General features: G+C 41.5%; 1 protein-coding gene across 6 annotated transcripts in view; it reads right to left on the reverse strand.

The window, feature by feature from the left end:
• Positions 1 to 487: 487 nt before the first annotated feature.
• Positions 488 to 25,734, reverse strand: part of AIG1 (androgen induced 1) — a 269,768-nt gene continuing 244,521 nt past the window's right edge. For 3 of the 6 annotated variants that reach the window (XM_045161928.1, XM_045161929.1, XM_045161925.1), the window contains 2 exons: positions 7,152 to 7,315; positions 488 to 1,164 (listed from right to left, as the gene is read on the reverse strand). In XM_045161928.1, the coding sequence (XP_045017863.1) occupies positions 1,127 to 1,164; positions 7,152 to 7,315 (202 nt within the window). In that variant the 3' untranslated portion in view covers positions 488 to 1,126. Of the gene's footprint in view, positions 1,165 to 6,209; positions 6,543 to 7,151; positions 7,316 to 25,734 lie in introns of those variants that run through there. The other 3 variants (XM_045161927.1, XM_045161926.1, XM_045161930.1) reach the window with 2 other exon arrangements.

Here is a 25,734-nt window from a genome sequence, read left to right on the forward strand (position 1 = left end):
TTTTCTGCTACCTATTTGGTGTGAGTATTATTTAAAAATCATTATGGTCAAAGATTTCTTAAGTTAGCTTTCTTTTTCATGAGTTAGCTTTTTTCTTTTTTGGGTTTATCAGAAAGATCCAGATTTTTAAAACAAACGAACAAAAATTATAGGAACTTGAGCTTTCCTGATGGCTCAGTGGATAAAGAATCCAAGTCTCCTGCAATGCAGGAGACACAGGAGATGCAGGTTTGTTCCTGGGTTGGGAAGATGCCCTGAAGAAGGAAATGGCAAGCCACTCCAGTATTCTTGCCTGGAAAATCCCATGGACAGAGGAGCATGGTGGGTTAGAGTCCAAAGGGTCACAAAAGGTTGGACACGACTGATGACTAAGCATAGCAGAGGCTCAGTAAACCCATTTTTCGTGAAGTATTAATAATAGAAACAAAATAAGAAAAGAAACACCAGTGTTGCTAGGGTTTTGAGATGCACCATGTAGACATCGGGCTAGGGGTTACTTGTTGTTTATTAAAGTTATAGCTTGCATCTAGGAAATGTTCACAAGATTAAATCATGAGATCCAAATACACTCAGGGTTTTGACTAAATCAATGCAATTATTACTAAGATTGCCTGTTTAAGACAATCGTCACATTATTGCAATAGGGAACATCCGTCCCATTTCCTCCAGGCTTACGCTTACGTTACTCAGTATGGGAAAAAAATAAATACACAAAATTTTTGCTTCACATCAGCCCCTTTGATTTTCACATATTTTTCAATAAGAAACACAATAGGATTCTTTTCTTCCTTGATTAAATGGAATTACAATTGCAAAAATTAAAATCCTATGACCAATTTCAGTTGTAAAAACTAGAAGAGTCAAAAAAAAAAAAAAGATGCTATTATCAATAATGATTTTAGAAAGAATTCTTTAAAACACAATTGAGGGGAAGTCATTTTGGAAATATCCATATTCTAATCTTACACATATTTCTCCATAAAAGGTGTTCCCTCCCTCTGGGGCAGGGAGGCAGAGGCTGGTTCCACCATTTTCTTTGAAGCTTCCTCTCCTCCATCTGCAATGCCCAGGGGATAATGAGTCTTCAATCATAGCTCCATTCTGCTCTTCTGTTTAGACTTATATCTCATTCCAATTTAGGTTTCTCTTTCTCTTCTTCCATACCTAGAAATACAGGCAAAGCACTTTATGTGGACATCAGATTCAGCAGGAGCAGGTTTAAAAGAACTCTCATTTCACCACACTTCTCCCCACCCACCCTTCATGTCCGTCCCTTTTCTCCTAGCTAAGAAGGAAAGTTGTTCACAACTTTCTCCAGAAATTTCCTCAGTGACCTCCCTCTCCTTCCTTCCCCCCAAATCGGGACATAACACCTCTGTAACACACCCAGCTCTTATGGCCTCTGGGAGTGAGGAACGCAAGTTAGTTCTTGTCTTGTTGAGTTTGCACAGATATCCCAATCGGACTGCCTTGTAACCAGCTTCTAGTAACCGGAGGTGTGGCGCTGATGAGTTTCAAAGAGACCTCATTTATTTTTATTTTACTCATAACTCTTCCCAAGGCAAGGACTCTGGATTTTCAAAAGTCAAATCATTTTTTTGGTTTGTTTTGTTTTATTTTTATAAGCTCTCATAGAGAGCTTATTAGCCACAAGAACTATTTATTTCCAGACCCACGTGTACTTAAATTCGAATTCTCCCTTTATTCAACCCAAGCCTGGTAGAACTATGTTTTTCTTCCTGAGAGAGTCATACGTACCGGACTGGTGAGACCTCGCCAGTTGTCTGTAATGAATAGTTAGTGATATTTTATTTTCCTGGAGATGAACATGTTTAGGTCATTCTCATAAATTAAAGTTAAATCTGGCCCATGCTCCCCACTTTTTCTCTTTTGCTTCTACTTAAACACTTTTCTCCTAACATCAAATTCTCGGAGCATTTTTGCTGGAACAAAAGGACCCCATCTATTGCAGGTTTTGTTGGTATTTTTAAAAAAAAAAATTAATTTATTTGGCTGCACTGGGTCTTAGTGGTGGCACGTAGGATCTTTTAGTTATGGCCTGCGGAATCCAGTTCCCTGACCAGGGATAGAACCCGGGCCCCCTGTATTGGGAGCATGGAGTCTTACCCACTGAACCACCAGGCAAGTTCCTGGTATTCTTTTAAAAGTTGCAAGTTCTCTGAGGGCAGAGCCCACTATTTTGTTCCTGATTATATCCTGAGCACCTAACACCGTGTCTGTCTCATGGTAGGAGCTCAAGTAATCTTTATGAGATAAATTAGTAAACAATGACTATAGAGAAGGGCGAACTAGTGGAAAAGCAGTAGAAGAAAACCTGGAGGGTGATCACAGTGGGGCTTGCGATAGGAGAGACACCCCCGCCCCTTCTTCCGGCCCCCAGCTGCTAGTACCACCTGCTCGCGTGGTCAGGGTGGTAGCGGCGGAATGCGGGTAACATGCTCAGAACAGGTGTCCCGAGACAGTCTTTAAGGTTTGGTTTTCATGACTAAGGAACTGGCAGAGATCTGTAACACTTTTTCCAAAGTACTTCTCAGAAATCATATTAAGGAAAACTTCAAGCTGAAGAGTAAGGACGTGTGAAGGGAGGAGGAGTAGGGCTGAGGCGGAGAAGGCAGGAGATGGCTTGGTTGTTGTTGGGTAACCAAGGCAAAGGCAGGAAAACACAACACAGATTCTGTTCAAAGAGCGCACATGATGGGTCCCGTCTCCCTCTCCTGTGGAGAAGCTAATAACTGCTTGCTTTTCTTTTCAAAGTCTCTTTCCTCCTAAGTGTTCTCCTGCAGATGGGTTGAGTTGGCAGCAACAGTGGAATCTTCAAAAGCGGGGGTGGAGAACAGGGGCTGTTCATTGACCCAGACGGGGAAAATGGCTCCCCACCTACTTTAGTTTGGCAGCTTTGAGGTGGAGGGAAAAAATTAGACAGCTGTAAATAATATTTGGAAGAAGCAGAGGTATAATTTCCACACAACCAGCAGAAAGAAACCTGTCACAAAGCTGAGGCAGGATGTTCTGTCAGAAGCGGAGCGGAAGAGCTGATTGACCTTGAGAGAGTCAGTCACATGTGGTTCCCCCAGGCTGGGAGAGGGGCCCCGAGGACAGTGGGACCAACCCTGGAGGTCTGTGTGGGCCTGTGGGCGACATGAGCAGGATGGAAAACCGGTGGGGAGCGAGGTGGACAAGGTGGAGGTTTCTGTCCCATGGGCCTTGCTCTGACCTCCACTCCTTTCTCCTCTTGGCCTGCTTTCTCCTCCGTCACCCCAAACTTTCACATTCAGACATTTTCATTTCTGGTGGTAAAAATTTGACTTTAATAAGACTGGTCACTCCAGTCAGATGCACTGAAATTAAAAGAAAGTTTTAACTTAAGCACAGAATATTTCAGCTGTTTCAGGCTGTACTGTGTCCCCCCTCAAATTCCTATGTAGAAGTCCTAAGGCCCAGGACCTCAGAATGTGAGAGAAGGCCAAGCTTGTGTCTGGACAACCATCTGCTAAAGAGATGAGGCATATGAGTCATGGATCCAATTTACCACTTCAGCAGAAGCCAGGAAAGACCTGTGGGGGACCCTCCTGTCTGATGATTTGGACCCTCATTGAAATTAGAACTTTGTGTCAGCAGAAACACCGTGAGCCTGGATTGAAAGGGACAGAGACAAGATGAAATGAAGGATGAATGACTCCGAAGGTGGTTCAGGGGTTCACTCCTCCTTGGCCCAAGAGGGCTGCCTGAGAGGGTAGGGCCACAGTCCTCCTTCTGATGAGTCCTGAGGATACAGCCTTCAGCCAAAGATTATTCTCAGGCCTTAAACTCGAATGGAATTTGTCCTGCTACTTTCAAACCTGGTTGAGAACTGTGACCCCCTTTTTCCTTACAATCTCCTTTTTGGAAAGGGGATACATGTTCTATGCCTGTTCCACCACTGTGTTTTGAAAGTAGATACATTCCTGTCTGGTTTCACAGGTTCACAGCTGGATAGCAATTTTGCTTCAGGATGAACCATAATCCAGGTCTTACCCATACCTGATGTAGATGATATTTAAGATGAGATTTTGGACTTTTAAGAGTGGATGCTGGAAATACTTTGGAGGCTATTAGGAATGTATTTTGCATGAATGAAGGACATGAATTTTGGGGGGCAGAAAGTAGAATGTTATGGGGCTGAATTATGTCTCCCCAAACTTAAACTCTTGTACCTCAGAATGTGATTCTATTTGTGGATAGAGTTTTTTCTAACATAAAATGAAGTTGTCAGGATGACCCTAATCAAATATGGCCAATGTCTCTATAAAAAGGGGAAATTTGGAGACAGCCCTAGGGGAAAATGCCATGTGAACATGAAGACAGCCATGTGCAAGTCAAGGAGAGGGGCCTGGGACAGATCCCTCCCTCACAGGCCTCAGAAGCAACCAAGCCTGCCAATACCTTGATTCTGGACTTCTGGCCTCCAGAACCGTGGGATATTACATTTCTACTGTTTAAGCTGACCAGTCAGCGGTCCTTTGTTGCAGCTGCCCTAGCAAACCAATATAACATCCACAAAGCCACTTTGAGTTATTAATATTTTCTTTTGAAAAGAGTAAAATGTTTCATTGTTAATTTAGCCTATTTTAAGGGATTTTTGTTCATAGTTCATATCAGTTTTGATCTATTTTGTTATTCTGTAAGCTAGATCCATGATTCTGAGTGAAGTTTCTGAGCTCTCCTGTGTCTGGGTTTCCAGTGGTGACATTCTGATGGTTCTCTAGACACCGCACTTGGATTGAATGGTATTGACTCTGCTACCATCTATTGTGGTGGGTCACTTATTTCTGGGCTCAGCTGCCTCTTAGTTAAAAATAATATTGGTTTAGATGATTTCTAATCTAATTTTAATTCTAAGACTCTGTAATAATGCAATTTTTATTTTGAAGTTGAAGCCAACATAACCAAGTGGAGGAAGCTGAGCCATTAAAAATCCCTAATGACGGATCCAAGGAAGGGGGTTCAAATTTGGCATTCTAGCTCCTTGGGGGATTTTGTTTGGGGTAAAGTAAATACAATCAGGATTGTAACACTGTACTTGATTGTACTCAATTCCTTCTAACAGACACACACAGACACACACGCATGAGTGCTTTTAATCAGCAATTTCAAATTCAACTACCTACAGAACAAGGCAGCTACTATGAAGGAGCAAAATGGCCAGGTGAGAACTAGGGAAAACTTAAGAGCCATCGGAAAGGGGGCAACTGATACCCAATTCTAATCCATTGCTGCCAGCAGAGAACAGTGGGCTTGGAGTTGCCAGATCTTAAAAACTTGATTAGCTGAGAAATCTGGAAATTTATGTGAAATCTCCCAACATTTAAATACTGCTTCAAAAACAAAAATTCTGTGTAGGCCTAACAAAACTTTTTGGCAGGTAAAATTTGGAGCAGGCCATCAGTTTGCAATTGCTTGCTGAAACAAGAAGATGCCCACTTGACACAAAACATCTGCCTTTGGGGAATTAACTGGATGGCTCCATGTAGATAAAATTAATCTCTACATCTGAAATGAGTTACAAAATGTTAGTTGACCTTAACTTGTATCGCTTAAGAGAACGGCACAAATTAAACTGGACAGATCATTAAAAAACAACCCCCCTCCCAAAAACCTTAGCTTCACTATTTATTTTTCATGTCTAACTCAAAGCTGCTAAAGTGCAATATTCTATTAATCTAGACTGGCTTTTTTCTCTCCTGGTTTTCAGACCATCCTCTTTTAGAAGTAGTAGAACAATGAGCAAATGAAGATGGGAATCCAGCTAACAAAGGAGAAGCTGGAGTCACAAGTACTTTCTGAATAACACAGATTGGACACGTTAGCTTAAATTTAAATATGGCTTTTCTCTCAAGAAGCTGAGAAAAGTTTATATTTTGTTCTCAAAATATTTTTGTAAGTTAACTACATACTTTTATAAGTTATCTAATAGAGAAAGATTACAATTCCATTGAACAGAGAAGAAAATTATTAAAAGATTAATTTCTGGTCCACCAAGCTGTAGCCTGAACTGAATACAAATATTTGGCACTTTTCCTAATAGAACACTGCCTAAAATCAAGCCAGCTGCTGAGAAAGGAAACCCTCAAATTCCTCTGGGCCATTCAACACTGGCCAACACCTTGACACATGCAATCTTAGAAGATCCACACACAAAAGAAGTCCAATTCAGTAACACGCAATGACTGGGTTTTATTTGTCTAATTAGATCAACCTCCTGGCATAGTACTTGGCACAAAGCAGGATGCCCAATGTTTGTGGAACAGGGATCATTTACAGGTGACATCTACAATGTTGTGACTGGATCGGAGGAGCTGCCCAGAGCTCTCTAAGATCCTCAAACCATCTTCCCTTTGGAGGTATTTTCATGCAGGACTCAAATCACTACACACTGTGCTGTCACTCTTTCCACCTTCTCATTTTTATGCTATCTGACATAGACTTAGGACCAGTTTTGCACAGCTGGGGTTAAGGTTACGTGTCTTGCCAAGATGGAGGCTCTGCCATAAACAGAAACAAAAGAGAAATCACATCATAGGTTAAGAAGGTTTTTGCAGCCATGAAGTATTACCCTTTACTGCCCATTCTTCTTTGCCACCTTCAAGTCTTGAATATGACAGTCACTGGTGAATCATTTTTGCTGGAGGCATTCCTGTGCTGCCCAGAGTTTTAGCAGAACGGTGGCAAGACCTCTCAGCAGCTACTCCACCCACGCAGATGATGACGCAAAAGTGGAGATCTGGGTGATTTCTAATGAGACTGGTTACATTCAATAATTTATCTATTTCATCAGGGTTGGGGAGGAGTCCTTTTAGCTAAGGCAGTATTTTGTTAATCAGAATGAATTTCCTAATTTTTTTTTTCGGCAAACACTACATTTCTCCCTATAAAATTTTATAGATGTGCTGCTTTTCTTTTAGATCTGGATGTTTTACTAGCGAAAATGACACAGTGAGTAATAAACCTTTCAGGTAACTGCCAGCAGCTCTTAAATTAATATTGAAGTTATAAAAATGCAACTCTTCATAAGGGATCCTGTGCTACAGTGGAATTTTCCATCTGTCTCTGCAGCAGTTCTTTTGTTTTATGCCCCCCTGAACAATACTTACTTCTCTGTGTATCCCAGATATAGCTGTTCAGAACTTCTCCCAGCAGATACAAGAAGTTCATTAAGATGGTTGTAGACCCAAAGAAGAGGATTCTGGCTCCTGGGCCAATGTGTTCCAGGAAAGGGTACACCCACATCCCGGTTACATGATGCACCCAGCACACCCTGCAGCGGAATCGGAAAGGAGACAGAGGTAGAAGTTACTCTGGCGTCAGATTTCAGAGCCGCCGCTACGACAAATACAGACCCCCGACTCCAATGGTCAGCAATGCCAGTGGCACCTGACGCTCAGCAGCTCCCAGAAACTTTGTTGTTGTTGCTTGTTTTCTTTTACTTTTTATTCTAAAATACTGGGTTGGCCAAGAAGTTCACTCTGATTTTTCTATAAGATGTAATGGAAAAAACTGAATGAAAGTTTTGGCCAACCCAAGAATTTTAGACTCACGGGAAGAGTTGTAAATATGGTACTAAGCATTCCAGTATGCCCTTCCCTTAGCTTCCCTGCATCTTAGCATCTTATCTAACCACAGGCTTCCCTAGTGGCTTATAGTAAAGAATCCACCTGCCAATGCAGGAGACTCTGGGTCGGTAAGATCCCCTGGAGAAGGAAATGGCAACCCACTTCAGTATTCTTGTCTGGGAAATCCCGTGGACAGAGGAGCCTGGGGAGCTACAGTCTATGGGGTCGCAGAAGAGTCAGACACGACTTAGTGACTAAACAACAGGTAACTACAGTACAGTTGCTAAAATGAAGTAATTAAACTGTAGACTTCAGTTGACACTCCCCAATTTCCCCACCGATGTCCTTTATTGGTCCAGGATCCCATGATGTTTTTAGCTGTTGTGTCTCCTTAGTTTCCTCCAATCTTGTACTTTTCCATTCTCTCCTTGCCTCTCCTGACACTTGAAGGGTCTGGTCAAGTATCTGAAACTGTTATTTTTCTAAACACAGTTATATAGTCATCCTAATCTCTTCTTTATGTAATGAAACAGTGCATTAGGCAACCACACTGTCATAACACCTAGGTGAGAATGTTCCAGTAACCTTGCCATGCTGCCATCCAGCTAGGTACCAATAGGTATCCCATGTGCTGACAGAACCATCCAGTACCTGGACTGACATCTGGCTTCCCACAGACCACTTTTTGTTTATCTTTTTTTTCACCCTGCTTTACATAATCCTTGCTTGTAATTATTCTATTTGTGTTCTGGAGATATTTTAGGCTCACTGGGAATATATCATTAATTTCCATTGTTTTTAAAAGTTTAGTAAGAATATCTGCTTCGTTGGTTTAGTCCTGACACAACTGCTGAGCGCTATTTTCCAAAACAGTCTTGGGTTTATTACTTTATCAACTGTTGTTTTAATTCTGAAGACTAATTAGGATAGAAATTACTTTATTGCATGGGTAATAAAAATTACTTTAAACATTTATGTGTTTGGGGGTCATTTTCCATATCATCAATGGCTTCACTCCTCTTTGAGCAGTTGATCTATGTGTATATCGCCCATCTATAAACGTCATCTGAGACAACAACCCTGCCTTTGTCTAAGAGCTTGCAATCTCAATGAGGGTGATATTATTCCCACCGCAAGGAAGTAAAAATTGGTTCTAGGAAGGTAGCAAATAAATATTACTCTTTCAATGCATAAAGTAGAGATACACACACACACACACACATATATATATATATATGTGTATATATATGTATACACACACACACATACTGAACATCAATAGATATAGTCTATCTGTGGTATTAAAGTTTCATAGGCTCAGAAATTCCACTCTGAGGTATATATCCAAAGGAACTGAAGCAGGACACAAACAGATATTTGTACACCAATGTTCACAGCAGCATTATTCAAAATAGTCAAAAGGTGGAAACATCCCAAGTGTCCATCAGCAGATTAATGGGTGAATAAAATGTTGTATATACACACACAATGGAATATTACTCAGCTATAAAGGGGGATAAAGTTTTGATGCATGCTACAACATGGATGAAGCCTGAAAACATAATGCTAAGTGAAACAAGCCAGACACAGAAGGGCACATATTGTATGACTTCATTTATACAAGATACTAGAATAAGCAAATTTGTAGAGACGGAATGTATGATAGAGGATACCAGGGACTAGGGGGGATGTGGAATAGGGAGTGATTATATATGGTACCCCCATGGACTGCTGCCCGCCAAGCTCCTCTGTCCATGGAATTCTCTAGGCAAGCATATTGGAGTGGGTTACCATTCCCTTCTGCAGGGGATCTTCCCGAACCAGGGATTGAAACCATGTCTCCTGCATTGCAGGCAGATTCTTTACTGTCTGAGCCACCAGGGAAGCCCGTCATCCTCATCTACTGATGTAAAAATCAACAGTTTTTGGAGTAAAATGAGGATATGTCAGAAGTGATGATGGAAATGTCAAGTTCTCCAGTTAGGAAAGTGGAGAGCTATTCTGAGAATGGTGCTCTGATATGTAAGCCAATTTATTTTATTTAACCATCCCATGAGGTAGACTCATCCCCTTTTTACAAACAAAGAAACAGAGACTGGATTAAACAACTTGTGTTTAAAAATGGCAAAGCCAGGAAAGGAATGTACATCTGATTTCTTTTCTCCTGCGTGGACTTGCTTCCCTGTATGAGATATTCAAAACTGTCTCCAGAGGAAGAGAAGGTTTTCTTTTCTTTACACTTGTTTTGCCTTAGTAGGTATCACACTATCTCAGATCTAAAAGTCCTGTTATGTGGGGCTTCACCTGAATTGGTGTGAATGATGCAGACACTTGTCTTAACAGGTTGTGTGCTTCCACCATTTGTTTCCTTGATATAATCAGGGCTCATTTTTTCTGCACAAAAACGACTCATGACCTTGTTCATCTGTTGGTGGAGAGTTCTCAGTTCTTGGTTGACTTTCCATTTCTATCTCACTTTAAGGCCTTCCTGTCTTAGCGCCCAAACAGCTTCTGCTTAAGGTAATGATACCAATTTGAATTTTAGTCTAAACAAACTGATGACCATAGTTTGTGTGTGTGTGTGTGTGTGAGTGAGTGTGTGCCTGTGCATACATATATATGCATATGCTGTAGTATCACAAGGCTTCTGGGATTGACTATTAAATGTCCTTCCAATTTCATTCACTTGAATGTGCAATTAAGATGAATGCCTACTATCTGAGCTGTGTTGAACACCAGGAATACAGAAGCAAAACGAGGCAAAGGTGATTCTTGTCCCCATGCAGTAGAGTCTATCAAGGAATAGAGATACTCATGGAAAAATGACAAGCGTAGTCAGAATTAGCGTAAGTGGAGGAGTGTCACGGGTGCCCAGGGATCATTCTCTGCTTTTTTGTGAACCTTACAGTTACTTTTTTTCTCTTATGTATTCATCTTTCTTTCAAACCAATTTCTTCATAGCTGATTAATATGCCCAAATGCTTTCCATTCAAACAATCAAAAAGTTTTCATCAGCTTCATAAATACTGCTCTGTATCTTTCCATCTTGTCAAAGACAATCTTCTCCACTGAGTTTACATTCACTGACTCCAGCTCTGTGCTTTGTGCTCTTCTTTCATCAACAGTCTGGCTTCTTTTCTTGATACCCCACCAAAGTATACTGGCTCTTTGACCTCAATTTTTCCTCTTTGCTCTCTATGTTTCTGACTGCTCTTCTTGGTTTCCTTTCTAAGTTCATCCTTTACTCCAGCCATTCAATGCTGAATTTACTTCAGGACTGGTTTTTAAACCTTCCTCTCATATTATGTCTTCTTAGCTGATGAGTTTTTTCATGTTCAATGCTGTATGTCTACTACCTATACAGATACTCCACAAATCCTATTGAGTCTGGAACAGGTTTCTCCTCTATTCTGAAACAGTTTATCAAACAGTCCTCAAAACATCTCATTTTACATATCTTAAAATTACCTCGAAGTTGATTTAGCTACAGCCAAAGTCATGCTTTTTTTCCCAGCAAGCCTGGTCCTCCTCTGGTATTCCCCTCTGTGAATGGCACTATCACTCACTCAGTTTTGTAACTCTAGCCTGGGGGTCATCTTTGCTGTGTCCATCTCTTTCACCACATATAATCAGTCCATTACCTTGTTTTGAAAAGCTTATCTCACACATCTCTCTATTATATCTCTATGAGCAACGTCTGAATTCGTGTTGTGCTCATCTCTGTCTGGAGTGGTGTAATAGTTTTAATTTGTCTCCACATCTACTTTTGTCTCCTTCTGATTTATCCTCACAATTGCCATAGTGAGTGTTTCAAACCAGAAATCGGAACACATTGCGTCCCTGCTTCAAACACATCAATGGCCTTCCAGTGTGCGTGTGTGTTTTTAAAGACTTCAGTTTTTAACGAAGTCTAGGGTGACTGGAATGCAAAAGTAGGAAGTCAAGAAACACCTGGAGTAACAGGCAAATTTGGCCTTGGAATACGGAATGAAGCAGGGCAAAGACTAATAGAGTTTTGCCAAGAAAATGCACTGGTCATAATAAACACCCTCTTCCAACAACACAAGAGAAGACTCTACACATGGACATCACCAGATGGTCAACACCAAAATCAGACTGATTATATTCTTTGCAGCCAAAGATGGAGAAGCTCTATACAGTCAGCAAAAACAAGACTGGGAGCTGACTGTGGCTCAGATCATGAACTCCTTATTGCCAAATTCAGACTTAAATTGAAGAAAGTAGGGAAAACCACTAGACCATTCAGGTATGACCTAAATCAAATCCCTTATGATTATACAGTGGAAGTGAGAAATAGATTTAAGGGCCTAGATCTGATAGAGTGCCTGATGAACTATGGAATGAGGTTCGTGACATTGTACAGGAGACAGGGATCAATACCATCCCCATGGAAAAGAAATGCAAAAAAGCAAAATGGCTGTCTGGGGAGGCCTTACCAATAGCTGTGAAAAGAAGAGAAGCAAAAAGCAAAGGAGCAAAGGAAAGATATAAGCATCTGAATGCAGAGTTCCAAAGAATAGCAAGGAGAGAGAAGAAAGCCTTCTTCAGCAATCAATGCAAAGAAATAGAGGAACACAACAAAATAGGAAAGACTAGAGATCTCCTCAAGAAAATTAGAGATACCAAAGGAACATTTCATGCAAAGATGGGCTCGATAAAGGACAGATATGGTATGGACCTAACAGAAGCAGAAGATATTAAGAAGAGATGGCAAGAATACACAGAAGAACTGTACAAAAAAGATCTTCATGACCCAGATAATCATGATGGTGTGATCACTGACCTAGAGCCAGACATCCTGGAATGTGAAGTCAAGGGGGCCTTAGAAAGCATCACTACGAACAAAGCTAGTGGAGGTGATGGAATTCCAGTTGAGCTATTCCAAATCCTGAAAGTTGATGCTGTGAAAGTGCTGCACTCAATATGCCAGCAAATTTGGAAAACTCAGCAGTGGCCACAGGACTGGAAAAGGTCAGTTTTCATTCCAATCCCAAAGAAAGGCAGTGCCAAAGAATGCTCAAACTACCACACAATTGCACTCATTTCACACGCTAGTAAAGTAATGCTCAAAATTCTCCAAGCCAGGTTTCAGCAATATGTGAACCATGAACTTCCTGATGTTCAAGCTGGTTTTAGAAAAGGCAGAGGAACCAGAGATCAAATTGCCAACATCCGCTGGATCATCGAAAAAGCAAGAGAGTTCCAGAATAACATTTATTTCTGCTTTATTGACTATGCCAAAGCCTTTGACTGTGTGGATCACAATAAACTGTGGAAAATTCTAAAGAGATGGGAATACCAGACCACCTGACCTGCCTCTTGAGAAATCTGTATGCAGGTCAGGAAGCAACAGTTAGAACTGGACATGGAACAACCGACTGGTTCCAAATAGGAAAAGGAGTACGTCAAGGCTGTATATTGTCACCCTGCTTATTTAACTTCTATGCAGAGTACATTATGAGAAATGCTGTACTGGAAGAAGCACAAGCTGGAATCAAGATTGCCGGGAGAAATATCAGTAACCTCAGATATGCAGATGACACCACCCTTATGGCAGAAAGTGAAGAGGAATAAAAAGCCTCCTGATGAAAGTGAAAGTGGAGAGTGAAAAAGTTGGCTTAAAGCTCAACATTCAGAAAACGAAGATCATGGCATGTGGTCCCATCACTTCATGGGAAATAGATGAGGAAACAATGGAAACAGTGTCAGACTTTATTTTTTTGGGCTCCAAAATCACTGCAGATGGTGACTGCAGCCATGAAATTAAAAGACACTACTCCTTGGAAGGAAAGTTATGACCAACCTAGATAGCATATTCAAAAGCAGAGACATTACTTTGCCAACAAAGGTCCGTCTAGCCAAGGCTATGGTGTTTCCTGTGGTCATGTATGGATGTGAGAGTTGGACTGTGAAGAAGGCTGAACGCCAAAGAATTGGTGTTTTGAACTGTGGTGTTGGAGAAGACTCTTGAGAGTCCCTAGGACTGCAAGGAGATCCAACCAGTCCATTCTGAAAGAGATCAGCCCTGGGATTTCTTTGGAAGGAATGATGCTAAAGCTGAAACTCCAGTACTTTGGCCACCTCATGTGAAGAGTTGACTCATTGGAAAAGACTCTGATGCTGGGAAGGATTGGGGGCAGGAAGAAAAGAGGACGACAGAGGATGAGATGGCTGGATGGCATCACTGACTCGATGGACGTGAGTCTGGATGAACTCTGGGAGTTGGTGATGGACAGGGAGGCCTGGCGTGCTGTGATTCATGGGGTCGCAAAGAGTCGGACATGACTGAGCAACTGAACTGAACTGAGTGCCCTTCATAGAGTTGGCTTCTACCTCTCTCATACCCGACCTCCTACCCTGCTTCTCTTACACTGGCTTTCATTTGGTTCCTTGGTTTTACCACATTCCCTCATGCCATGTGGATTTACATGTTCCTCATAACCAAAGAGGCTTTTTAGTTCCTCTTCACTGTGTTAGTTATCTGCCCCTTAGACTCATTGTTATATTTCTCCTCTATATCTTATCTCAACTATTATAACTAACTAGCCATCATGCACGAAAGTTTTCCTTGATCTACTAGAATAGGTCAGATTTTATTCATTCTTATAGAACCATGACTCTCTTTTAAACTCTTCTTTTATTAGTATTTAAATCTGCATATCTTTATTTGCATAACATTTCTTCCCCTCTAGCACATCTGAATTCTGTGAGGTGAGGGACTGTTTGTATTGCTTCATATCATTGCATCCTCAGCACTTACCAAAATGCCTGACACATGGTTGGAGAAGGAATAACTGAATAATGTAGCACTGAAGCTGTGATGGGAAGGATGAGTAAGAGTTAGCTGAACAAAGATGGGAGACATGAACTTTCTAGCCAAATGGAACAGTATGTTCAAAGTCATGAAAACAAGAGAGAATTCCCAGATGTTCAAGAAGAAACCATTCTTACTGAAATCAAAGAAGGGGGCATGAGGGGCAGGCAGTTGCCAAACTGTGGGTGGTTTTTTAAGCCAAGGTAAGAATTGTAGACTCTGTCCTAGTGTGGACAACAGGAAGTCTCTGAAGGGTATTAAATAAATGTGAAACAGATCAGATTAACCTGGAAACCAATTGTATCAGAAATGGTGGTAGCCAGAACTGGAGTGGTAGCACTGGGAACGAAAATTAGTTAGTAGATTTAAGAGCTATTTAGACCAGTGTCCATCAAACACGGTAGGTCATAAGCAATTGCATGCTGTATGTGGTCAGGAGAGCAAGTACTTTAGGATGTTTACAAGCTTGTCAGTTGGTGGCTTAAACTCAACCATGGTGGGAGTATTTATACTGAAAACTGCCAAATGCTACACATCAGGGTCCCCTTTGCTCGCCTCCAGAAGAGCTGTTTGTTAAACACTTGCCAGTAACCCACTAGTTACCAGCATTTTAAAAAGCAACAACAGAAGAAAACATAACAGAAAATAGTAGAAAGCTGGGCATATAATGATGATGAAAATTGTTTTTTGAAACTTCTGTTCCACTTTTGTGTGTGTGTGTGTGTGTGTGTGTGTGTGTCTACGCTGAGTGTGTGCTTCTGCATGCTGGCTGGGTCATGATGCAGAAGATGTTTCATTTATTTACAGTAAGGTTAGTTTGAAAGGCACTGATATAGGACATAGAATTAAGAGAACTTGGTGATGGACTGGATTTAGGCAATGAGGGAACTGAAATGAGTTAAGAATTAATCATAGATTCCTGGCTTGATTAACTGGGTGGAGAGTACTGCCATTCCTGGAGATAGGGAATGCTGTCAGGGAGCTGGTTTGAGAGGATAGTGTTCAGTTTGGATACGTTGAGTCTGAGGCATCTGTAAGACATCCAAGTGGAGATATCCTGAAGGCAGTTACAGGGGTTTGGGCTGCAGAGAAAGGACTGACGTGGCAATACAGATATTGGGTTCATTGGCAGAAGGATGGTGGTTGAGGCCATCAGAACAGATTAAGGCAGAATACACAGTATGATGGAAGTAAGGCCATAAGAGAGTTCTGAAATGGATCAGGATTTAAGGGGTAGTTTGAGGAGGATGTGGCTAAAAAGGATACCAAAAACAGGTAAGCTAGAGACATGGAAGAAACACAGAAGTGTAGTGTCTTGAAGTCAATGGACAAATGGTTCTAGAGTAGTTATCGTTCAGTTGCTAAGTTGTGTCCAATTCTTTGTGACCCCATGGACTGCAGCATGCCAGGCTTCCCTGTCCTTCACTATCTCCTGGAGCTTGCTCAAACTCATGTCCATTGAGTAGGCGATGCCATCCAGCTATCTTAGTCTCTGTCACCTCCTTCTCCTCCTGCCCTCAATCTTTCTCAGCAACAGGATCTTTCTAATGGGTTTTCTCTTTGCAACAGGTGGCCAAAGTATTGGAACTTCAGCATCAGTCCTTCCAATGAATATTCAGGGTTGATTTCCTTTAGGATTGACCGGGTCGATCTCCTTGCTGTCCAAGGAACTCTCAAGAGTCTTTTCCAACCCACAGTTCGAAAGTATCAATGCTTCAGCACTCAGCCTTCTTTGGAGAAGGAAATGGCAACCCACTCCAGTATTCTTGCCTGAAAAACCCTGAGAGGGTCAAGAAGCAGAGACACCCACCTGAGCAGTTTAGCTCCTAGCCTATATGTCAGCACTTCCTGAGTGCTCTGAAGACTAAGATACAATGGATGGCAACAGCTGGTAATGTGCTCAGAACCAAAAAAATGATCCTACTTTGAAATCTCTGCATAAATCTTTTTTTCTTTTTTCCCCCATTGACTATAAAAGCAACTCAAGTTCAGTGTAGAAAATATGTGAGACACAGACATTTTACAAGAAGTAAGATAAATCAGTTTTGGTGAAGCTTTATCCCCTGGAGATGGAAATGCAACCCATTCCAGTATTCTTGCCTGGGAAATCCCATGGACAGAGGAGCCTGGCGGGCTACAGTCCATGGGGTCTCAAAGAGCTGGACATGATTTAGAGACTGAACAACAACAACAGTAACACAAGACTGAGTCTCTTAAAAAACCCAGAAATTGAATTTTACTTCTCCAAAGGAGAGAAAAGCCACTGCAGGGATAAGGTGATAAACATTTCCTTCAGAGAAGGTTTTGACTTACCCCTTAAGAAAGAGTCACATCACACGTGCAGTTAGCCTATTGGAATTTACGACTGCTCTGCAGGCAATGAGCATGCACCCCAAGGTGGGGTGAGACAAAGGATGTGCATCAGCTTTTTGCCCAGTGGGTTTCTGCGCCCCTCATGTAGTACCTCCAACCTGATGCTTCTGAAGGACTTTTCAAGGGCAGTTTTGACCTTTGGCTCAACTGCTGACTTTAGACCTAGCCCTCTCTTTAGATTTAACTATCTCATATGAGGGTTATTCTAAAGGCCCTTTGGATGTCTCCTGAGTATTGATTGCATGGAGACTGGTTCCTGCTACATTTCTGAGAATCTAGATTTCTGAAGTGTTCTGGAGTTTGTGTACTCATTTATCCAACAAAGATTTCTTGAGTCTCTACTGTGTGCCAGGTGGGGTGAGCAGTCATGATGGTGCAAAGGTGTGCCCTTGAGGAGATCAGTGTGGAATTGGTGCCGAATTTCCCACTGAAAAGGCTGTAGGTTCCAGAGAACATGACAAAGGACATTTGTTTAGGCGAGAACAGGGCTCTGAAAATGGGGCTCAAAAAACTCTCCTTGGTGATGTGTATGAGAATTCATGCGTCAATTCACAGGCAAATGCCAAACGGAGGCATCTCATTCCAGCAGCATGGAAACATCCTCTAACTCAGTTAACAGAGAGAATTTTAGATGCTAGAGATATAATTAGACAGATCTTCATTTACTGTGGGTTTAAAAGAGCATTCTTAAGACAGTCTTTTAAGGTAAAATCAAAATTTAAGATTCATCAAAGTCTTTTCCATTTTCTCATCAGAGCTAGCCTAAATTTACAGGATGTATTTCTACATGGGGTTTCCCTGGTGGCTCAATGGTAAAGAATCTGCCTGACAATGCAGAAGATGTGGGTTCTATCCCTGGGTGGGGAAGATCCGCTGGAGAAGGGAATGGCAACCCATTCCAGTATTCTTGCCTGGAGAATCCCAAGGATAAAGGAGCCTGATGGGCTATAGTCCATGGGGTTGCAAGAGAGTCAGACATGACTGAATGACTAAACAACAGCACTCTCTTCACGGGGCAAGCTTCACGGGTGCAGTCACACGGGGTCCTGTGCTCAGAAGGGCCTCACGGTGGGCTTAGGGCTTTGCTGTCACCATCTTGAAATTCATGATAATTTTTGAACAAGGAGCTCCACGTTTTTATTTTGTTCTGGACCCCACAAATTATATAGCAGGCCTAGTCTACACAGTTCTGTCATCAATGTGCATGCGTGCTAAGTTGCTTCAGTGGCGTCCAACTCTTTGCAACCCTATGGACTATAGGAGCCCGCCAGACTCCTCTGTCAATGGGATTCTCCAGTCAAGAATACTGGAGTGGGCTGTCATGCCCTCCTCCAGGGCACCTTCCTGACCGGGGATTAATTCCGCGTCTCGTGTCTCCTGCACTGGCAGGCTGGTTCTTCACCACTAGCACCACCTGGGAAGCCCTGTGTCATCTATACTGCAGATCAACATCCAGTTCATCCACATGGTAGTTAGGTCACCTTGGATATTATTGACAGTATTGCTTCCTTTAGTGATGTAGTCATCAGATAACATAAAGTTCTCAGAACAGTCAACTTAGGTTAGACAAAAAAACAGGCAAACAAAACAAACAAGAAAGCTTTCCACTGCTTCTCTTTAGGCAGAGATGTATAATATTTTCCTGTACTTCTCATACACAAAGATGTTTTCAAGGTTACTTAGTCCCTCCACCCATCTCTAGGGAAAGAGGCAAATTGTGCATGCCTCCCAAAATGAATTCCTGTAATGAGGTAATGAGAGGGTGTGCTTTCTTCCTGATTTTAAATGACAAATATCAGAGTAATTTATCCACAAAGGCAGGCCAATAATCTACTTCAGAATATTCCTCCCACACACAGGTCCTGGCACATGTGTAAACTGGTTTCAAATGACTGGCTTCCTCTGGGTCCCTCACTCTATAGCCTACCTGGTCTTGTGATGTTTCCCTGAAGAGAATTCAATGTGAATTTCTCTTAATGAAATGCATGAGTGGTTTTGCTTAAGTTTAATCATTTGGACCTTCTTAAAGCATCAAGGTGCCAAGTTGACACGTTTCTGAACACTGTAGGGAACATGTGTTTTTTTCTGGAGGGAGGCGGGGAGTGTGGTCAGCATGGGATTGTTGTGGCCCAAGCAATCATCAGAATTGGCTGCGGGAGTGAGACACTTGTGCATTTAAACTGCTGCCTCTGGAAAAGGAGGAGGAAGAACATCCTAAACCCCACAGCCAAAAGCATAGGTTTCCAGGTTTTGCAGAAGTGATCTCTAGTGTCTCTCTAGCACATTTCATCCATCTCCCTTTGCTAGATTCTTGTTTTTAGGATTACAGACAATGTTTGGGTTATCCCTGCCATGATTACGTCTTCTTTAATCCCATGACCTCCTTGGACCGCCAGTGTAATTGCCAACTTTCTTTAAAAACAGCAACACTTCCAGACATTTCTTTTTCCCTAAAGAGTATCTTTTCACATTCCTTCTACGTCAGGTTTGCAGACAATGAATTCCCTTAGGTTTTTTTTTTTTGGGTCTGAGAAAATTTTTATTCTTCCTTTATGTTTGAAGGATAATTTTGCTGGATAAAGAATTCTAGGTTGATGGTTTTTCCTTTCAACAGTTTGTAAACTAAAATAACTCTAAACAAAGCAATAGAAACCATAGATAGGACTTCCCTGGTGGTCCAGTGGTTAAGAATCCACCAGCCAATGCAGGGGACATGGGTTCAATCCCTGGTCTGGGAAGATGCCACATGCCTCGGAGCAACTAAACCTGTGCACCACAACTAGTAAGCCTGTGCTCTAGAGTTCCAGAGCCACAGCTCCTGAGCCCATGCAGCTAGAACCAGTGAACTGCAACAAGAGAAGCCACTGCCATGAGAAGCCCGAGCACCACAACTAGCCCCTGCTCTTTGCAGCCAGAGAAAGTCTATGCACAGCAATGAAGACCCAGTACAGTCAAAAATAAATAAATTTGAAAAACAAACTATAGATAAATGAACACTGACCTCAAAATTTCTTCTATTATAAGACCTTAATTGCCTGCCCCAGCTGCTGCTGCTTCTGGTATTCAGTGAGTTCCCCAGTTTCCAGTCCTGCTGACTTTGCCTCTCTCTCTTGAACTCACTCTGGTCTGTCCATTGGGAAAGCCCACATCTCTTCTATCATCCATCCAACTTTAAAGGTCAAAGGATGCCTCCCAACAACTTCAAGCTGGAAACCTTCAGTTCTTGATTGAGTTTAAATTTCTTCTATCTTGATCCTGGGTCCTTTTCATTTCTGTCTTACCAGCCACACTCTTATTTCCTAGTAATTCCTGCTCTCCATCTATCTCACTGAAGTTTTCTCTTTAAAGTATTTAAAAAATATATTTAATATACAACATAACTTTAATGCCTCCATGTATGTTACACTTACATGACCCATTTGTGATGAAGACGAGAACTACAAGGGACAGTCTTACAATGCACTGTGGAGATTTCATGGGCTAAAGCAGATAAAACTGAAGCACTGAAGTCTTACCAGTTCATAAACGTTTTTGGATCTCCTAGTCTCTGGGAAGGAGAAAAGTAAATTAAATTAATAGTTACAGTTTTTACTCTCTCCCGAGTGGCAGAAATGATGTTTGAGGAGGACTGAAGAGAAAAATAATGGTAAGGCATAGTAAATTCTGCTTGAATGATTGAGGACCAGTTGACTTCTCTGGGGGTCTCTGTTAGAACAAGCCAGGCTGCCTCACAGAGCTCCCTTGCTGCTGTGAGCTCCAATAACTGATTCACAACCAATGGGAATGACACTTCCCAGTAACAGCTATTTTTCAACAACAGAGACAATGGGAAAATCCAGGTGTTGAGTCCCTACGAAGATGAATACCTACACAAATACAGCAAAAATCGGAAAGCAATTTTCTTTCCTCAGTGTTATGCTTTATATGTTAAAAGTTAATTTTTTCATGTTTATTCCAATTTCCAACACATTTTCATGGTGGAAGATTCAACTTAATAGGGTACCAGTACAGATATATGTAAGTCCAGTATACTTTTTAATGAGAAATTTGGGGGAATTAAAAGATAATTGCTTTAAAAAAAAAGTTGATTTTTTTCTTCCCTAGTTTCACACTGCACTCTTTTTAGGCACAATCATGAACGTGTTTTTTGTAAGATTCAGGGATGACTATCCTAGTCATCACTTAAGCTCTATTTGTCTCTAGAGCAATGATATGTGACCACTGCAGGTCATTAATAGGACAAAGTCCCACTTCTTGGACAGCTGCTTAAAAGAAACCCTGAGTGGATGGCATGTCCTCCTTGGGTATCACACCCAAAGACCAGCTTCCTGCTCTGCCAGCATTATCAATATTCTATTTCTTTTCATTAAGCAGTGACACAGTGAGTATCTGGTTACTGTCTATATTACAAATGGGAATAACAAAAGAAGGACTGCTACCATGGAAACCCACCTGATGGCCTTTGTGGTGAGCTCCTTGCTACTTGAATACAAGCAAACCCCACACAACAAAGGGCTGATCAACATTAGGCATAGAGCTTCTATGCAAGAGCACTGATTATTAACTTTAATGAATGCCTTGAACATTGCAATCCAAGGCAACATTATTCTTGTCCAACCTCATTATTAGAAAAGCACAGGGGAACTTGCATTAAGATATACTTTGGATTGCAAAGCAAGAGTCAATTTAAGGCCATCTCCCACTATTTGTCTCTTGTAAAAACAAGCTACATAGTTTAAAGATGCATGCACTCAGAAATAAACTATTAAAAGCAAACTAAGAAGCTGGATTGTTGCCAGCTACATTTTAATAGATCAATCTCACTTAATTTGTATGTGTCAGATATTGCTTCCTCTACACAGTGCCTTCCTCAAAGGAAATTAATTCAAAGGCTCCGCGCATACAGTGTTTTAAATGCAGCTATAATTTATATGGGTAGATAATTTATTTTTAAAGTTCAATATTTCTTTCTAGTTCATATTTATTATTTTTGGCCACACTGGGTCTTTTTTTGCTTCATGCAGGCTTTCTCTAGTTGCAGCAAGTGGAGGCTTACTCTCTAGTTGTGAGGCATGGAAGTCTCGTTGTTGTGGCTTCTCTCGTAGTGGAGCACAGGTTTTAGGTGAGTGGGCTTTAGTAACGACAGCAGCAGGCCCTAGAGCTTGAGCTCAGCAGCTGTCACTCATGCCCAGCCGCCCTGAGGCCTGTGGAATTCTCCCAGAACAGGGATTGAACCCATGTCACCCACACTGGCAGGTGGCCTCCCAACCACTGGACAACCAGGGAAATCCTTGGGTAGATATTTTAAAGATGGGTTTATTTGGCTAAGTTCAGGGAACCACTGTTAACTCAATATGCTAGTAAAATTTTTTATTTTCCATTACTAAAAAAAAAATTAATATCTTGGGGGGAGTATACGTAGTGAAGGGCTTCCCAGGTGGCACAGTGCTAAAGAATCTGCCTGCCATTGCAGAAGACGCAAGAGACACAGATTTGATCCCTGGGTTGGGAAGATCTCCTGGAGTAGGAAATGGCAACCCACTTCAGTATTCTTGCTTGGAGAATTCCATGGACAAAGAAGCCTGGTGGGCTACAGTCCAGGGGTCACAAAGAGTGGGACACGACTAAGCGACTGTGTATTGAGCGTAATAGTGAAAGTTTAACTGAGTTAACCAAAGGAATACAAAATTTGAGTTAACAGAATTGATGGTAGTTGTGGGGGAGCATATCACTAGTAGTTTTCTTTTTCTAGTTTTTATTTGGCCACACTGCACAGCTTGCCCGATCTCAGGTCCTCTACCAGGGACTTTCCTGGGCCCCGGCAGTGAAAGCGTTGAGTCCTAACCACTAGATCGCCAGGGAATTCCCAGTTTTCTTTCTTTTGAAAAAAGCACTTCACTCGCTCCAATGTCAATTAAGAGTATAGTACTCTAATGCTAGATTACATTTGAAATCCCAGCTAGTTTCCTATTCTTTTTACCTGTTTCCACCAGAGAGAAAAGCTTCTTGCCACTTTTGATTTATATTCTAGAAACCTTTATTCAAGAATGGAATACCAAATGTGGACAGAAAGAAAATGGGAGAATCGATGGGCTAATACTGCTAGAAAATTTATTTTCAGCTTTGATGGAAGGCTTGTTCAGAAACAGAAATAAATATTAATCACTCTAGTTCTCACTTATTAAGAGTGTGAAAATTTATCTCTGAGGAATTGCAACCACCAATGTGTTGGAAAGACAGGCACATTACTATCCTGCTCAGATGCTCAGCCTCTTTGACCCTCATGGGTTCATGGTTTTGCACGTATGCATTACTCATTCATTCATTTATTCCTTCAAAATGTACTGAGCCCTGATTAGGCACATGTATTGTCTCAGGCACTGGGGAATCCCATGGAGAATGGCCTAGTAGTTACTGCCCATCAGCCTGGCAGGGATGCAGGGAAGGGACTGCAGAGCTGCACAATGAGTGCTTCGATGGGTGACTGGGGGAATGCTATGGGAGAACTGGAAAGGGCTGGAAAGTGGCACCATCAGCAACCTAGAGTGTCAGGGATGGCTTCCTGGAGGAAGTGACGTCTGATCTGAGACTCAAAGATTTGGTTTTGTATCAATCTTGTATCTTCTGAATTTTATAACATTGTAATCTGTTTATTAAAAATTTTTTAAAAAGATAGAATGGATGAGCAAGTGAAGCCTGGAAGAAAATGGTCCCCAGGAAAAGAATGCTGTGAATGCCAGAGGTGAGAGAGACCAGGAGGTTCACGGAACTACAAAAGATTAGTAGAGCTGGTGTGTGCAGTTCCAGAGAAGAGGCAGAACTCATGTTCAAAGGGTTTTGTAGGCCATAAGATTACATGCCCACGCAGAATTATTTTTGGTCTCAATTCAAATGGGCCTTCTCCGTGGCCTGATATCTTTTAGCTTCTCTGTTACCTCTTTTCCCTTTAACTATGTATACATTATGCCTTTAAACTTCCATCTTCAGCTCCAAAAGTGGAAACAATCCAAAGATGTCCATCAGTTGATGCGTGGAGAAATGAACTGTGGTATATCCAGACAATGACATGTTATTTGGCAATAGAAATGGCTGAAGCATCAATTCATACTACAATATGGATGAACCTTGAAATCATGATGATGACTGAAAGAAGCCAGAATAAAAAGCCACACATTGTATGATTCCATTTACATGAAATATCCAGAATAGGCAATGCATGTAGACGGGAAGTGGATGAGCCACTTCTGGGGGCTGGGGGAAGAGTGACTGCTTGAAGGTGCAGGGATTCTTTTGGGGGTGATAAAAATGTTCTGGAATTAGGATAATGCTTGAACAACTTTGTGTATATTTTTAAAACCACTGAATTGTACACTTTAAAAGGGTGAATGCTATGATATACAAGTTATATCTCTCTCTAAAAAAAAAACAAGGTAGAGGTATAGATGAAACAAGTCTGGCAATATATTGATAACTGTTGGTGCTAAGTGAGGGATTAGGGGGTATATTTGCTATTGTTTAGTCACTAAATTGTGTCCTGCTCTTTTTTTGACCCCATGGACTCTAGCCCGCCCCACCCTCCCACCAGGCTCCTCTGTCCATGGGATTTCCCAGGCAAGAATACTTGAATGCATTGCCATTTTCTTCTCTAGGGGTAATCATCCTGACCCAGGGATTGAACCCAATTTCCTGCACTGCACGCGGATTCTTTACCACTGTGCCACGAGGGAAGCCCCCACATATTATATTATTCTTTCTTAAAAAAACAACAACAACAAAAAAAAACCCTTTCCATGTCACCCATCTTCCTCCTTGCAGTTAGGCAATTTTATGTCACAAAGAAAACAGAAACCAAGGGCTAACTTAGCTTGTGGTCACCAAACCTTAACATTTGCTTACAGCCTTTCCTCATTCATTCATTTCTGAGTTTGATAAATGCTTTGCACAAACATCCTGCTAGGAGGTGGGGATACAGAAATTAGCAGAAGAGGACTAGCTCCCACCCTTAGGATATCCCCATTAGGAAGGAAAGCCAGACATGTAAGGAGGTATTCCAAATAAGCAAGAAGCAGGAAGAAGAACCAGAGCAGATCTAAACTAGATGGGAATCACGGAAGATTTCTTGGAAGAAGTAATGTCTAAGATAAAAAAATTGGGCGTAGAAGTTCAATAGGTATCTATGTTTGGTTTAAACTTTAGTGTATCTGGTTGGAGATGTTGTGCAACCAACGGAGGCAAGGGGTGATGTATCTATGGAAGGGAGTTGGCCTGATCTGACGGTTCTTCAGCCAACTGACAATTTCTCTTGAGCTGTTCATCCCTCCGGGGTCTGATCATATCTAAACAGAGCCTTAACGACAATTTCTGGATTTCTCTGGAGGCTGGCAAGAATTTATGAATGAACTGTGACTTCTTTCCCGTAGGCTTCCATTACAGCTAAGAACCAGAGCTAATTCCAGCCTTCAGACTCCATTTTCTTTCGTATCCAATGTTTTTCCTGCAGAATATCACGGGGCTAAATTACTCACTCTAGTCGCAAAATGATTTGTATTTGTACCTGCAAATTTATGCGTTGTTTTAATTTATGTAAGATTTTTGTACGTAATTCTCAGCTTTTAAGGATGACTTAGACATCCTGTTTTTCTACTCTCAGGTGAGAATATCGTGGCCCAAGGATATGTCATGGCTGAAGGAAAAATAAAAGTGCTACCAAAAAAGAAAAAAAAAAAAAAATCCCTCCCCCAAAATTGGAAACAAAAACAAACTACTGAAGAGTTTTAAACAGGAGGATTGGCAGGATCAGATTTGCAGTTTAAAATAATCTCTGGCCAAGAAGCAGAAGTGGACAAGAAGGCCGCTGAAGAAAGCTTGTTCAGAGGGCTTGAGAGTTAGGGAGTGAGGAGCTGAATGGGGCTGCCA

The sequence above is a fragment of the Bubalus bubalis genome, chromosome 10 (assembly GCF_019923935.1).
Source record: "Bubalus bubalis isolate 160015118507 breed Murrah chromosome 10, NDDB_SH_1, whole genome shotgun sequence".
Classification (NCBI taxonomy): domain Eukaryota; kingdom Metazoa; phylum Chordata; class Mammalia; order Artiodactyla; family Bovidae; genus Bubalus; species Bubalus bubalis.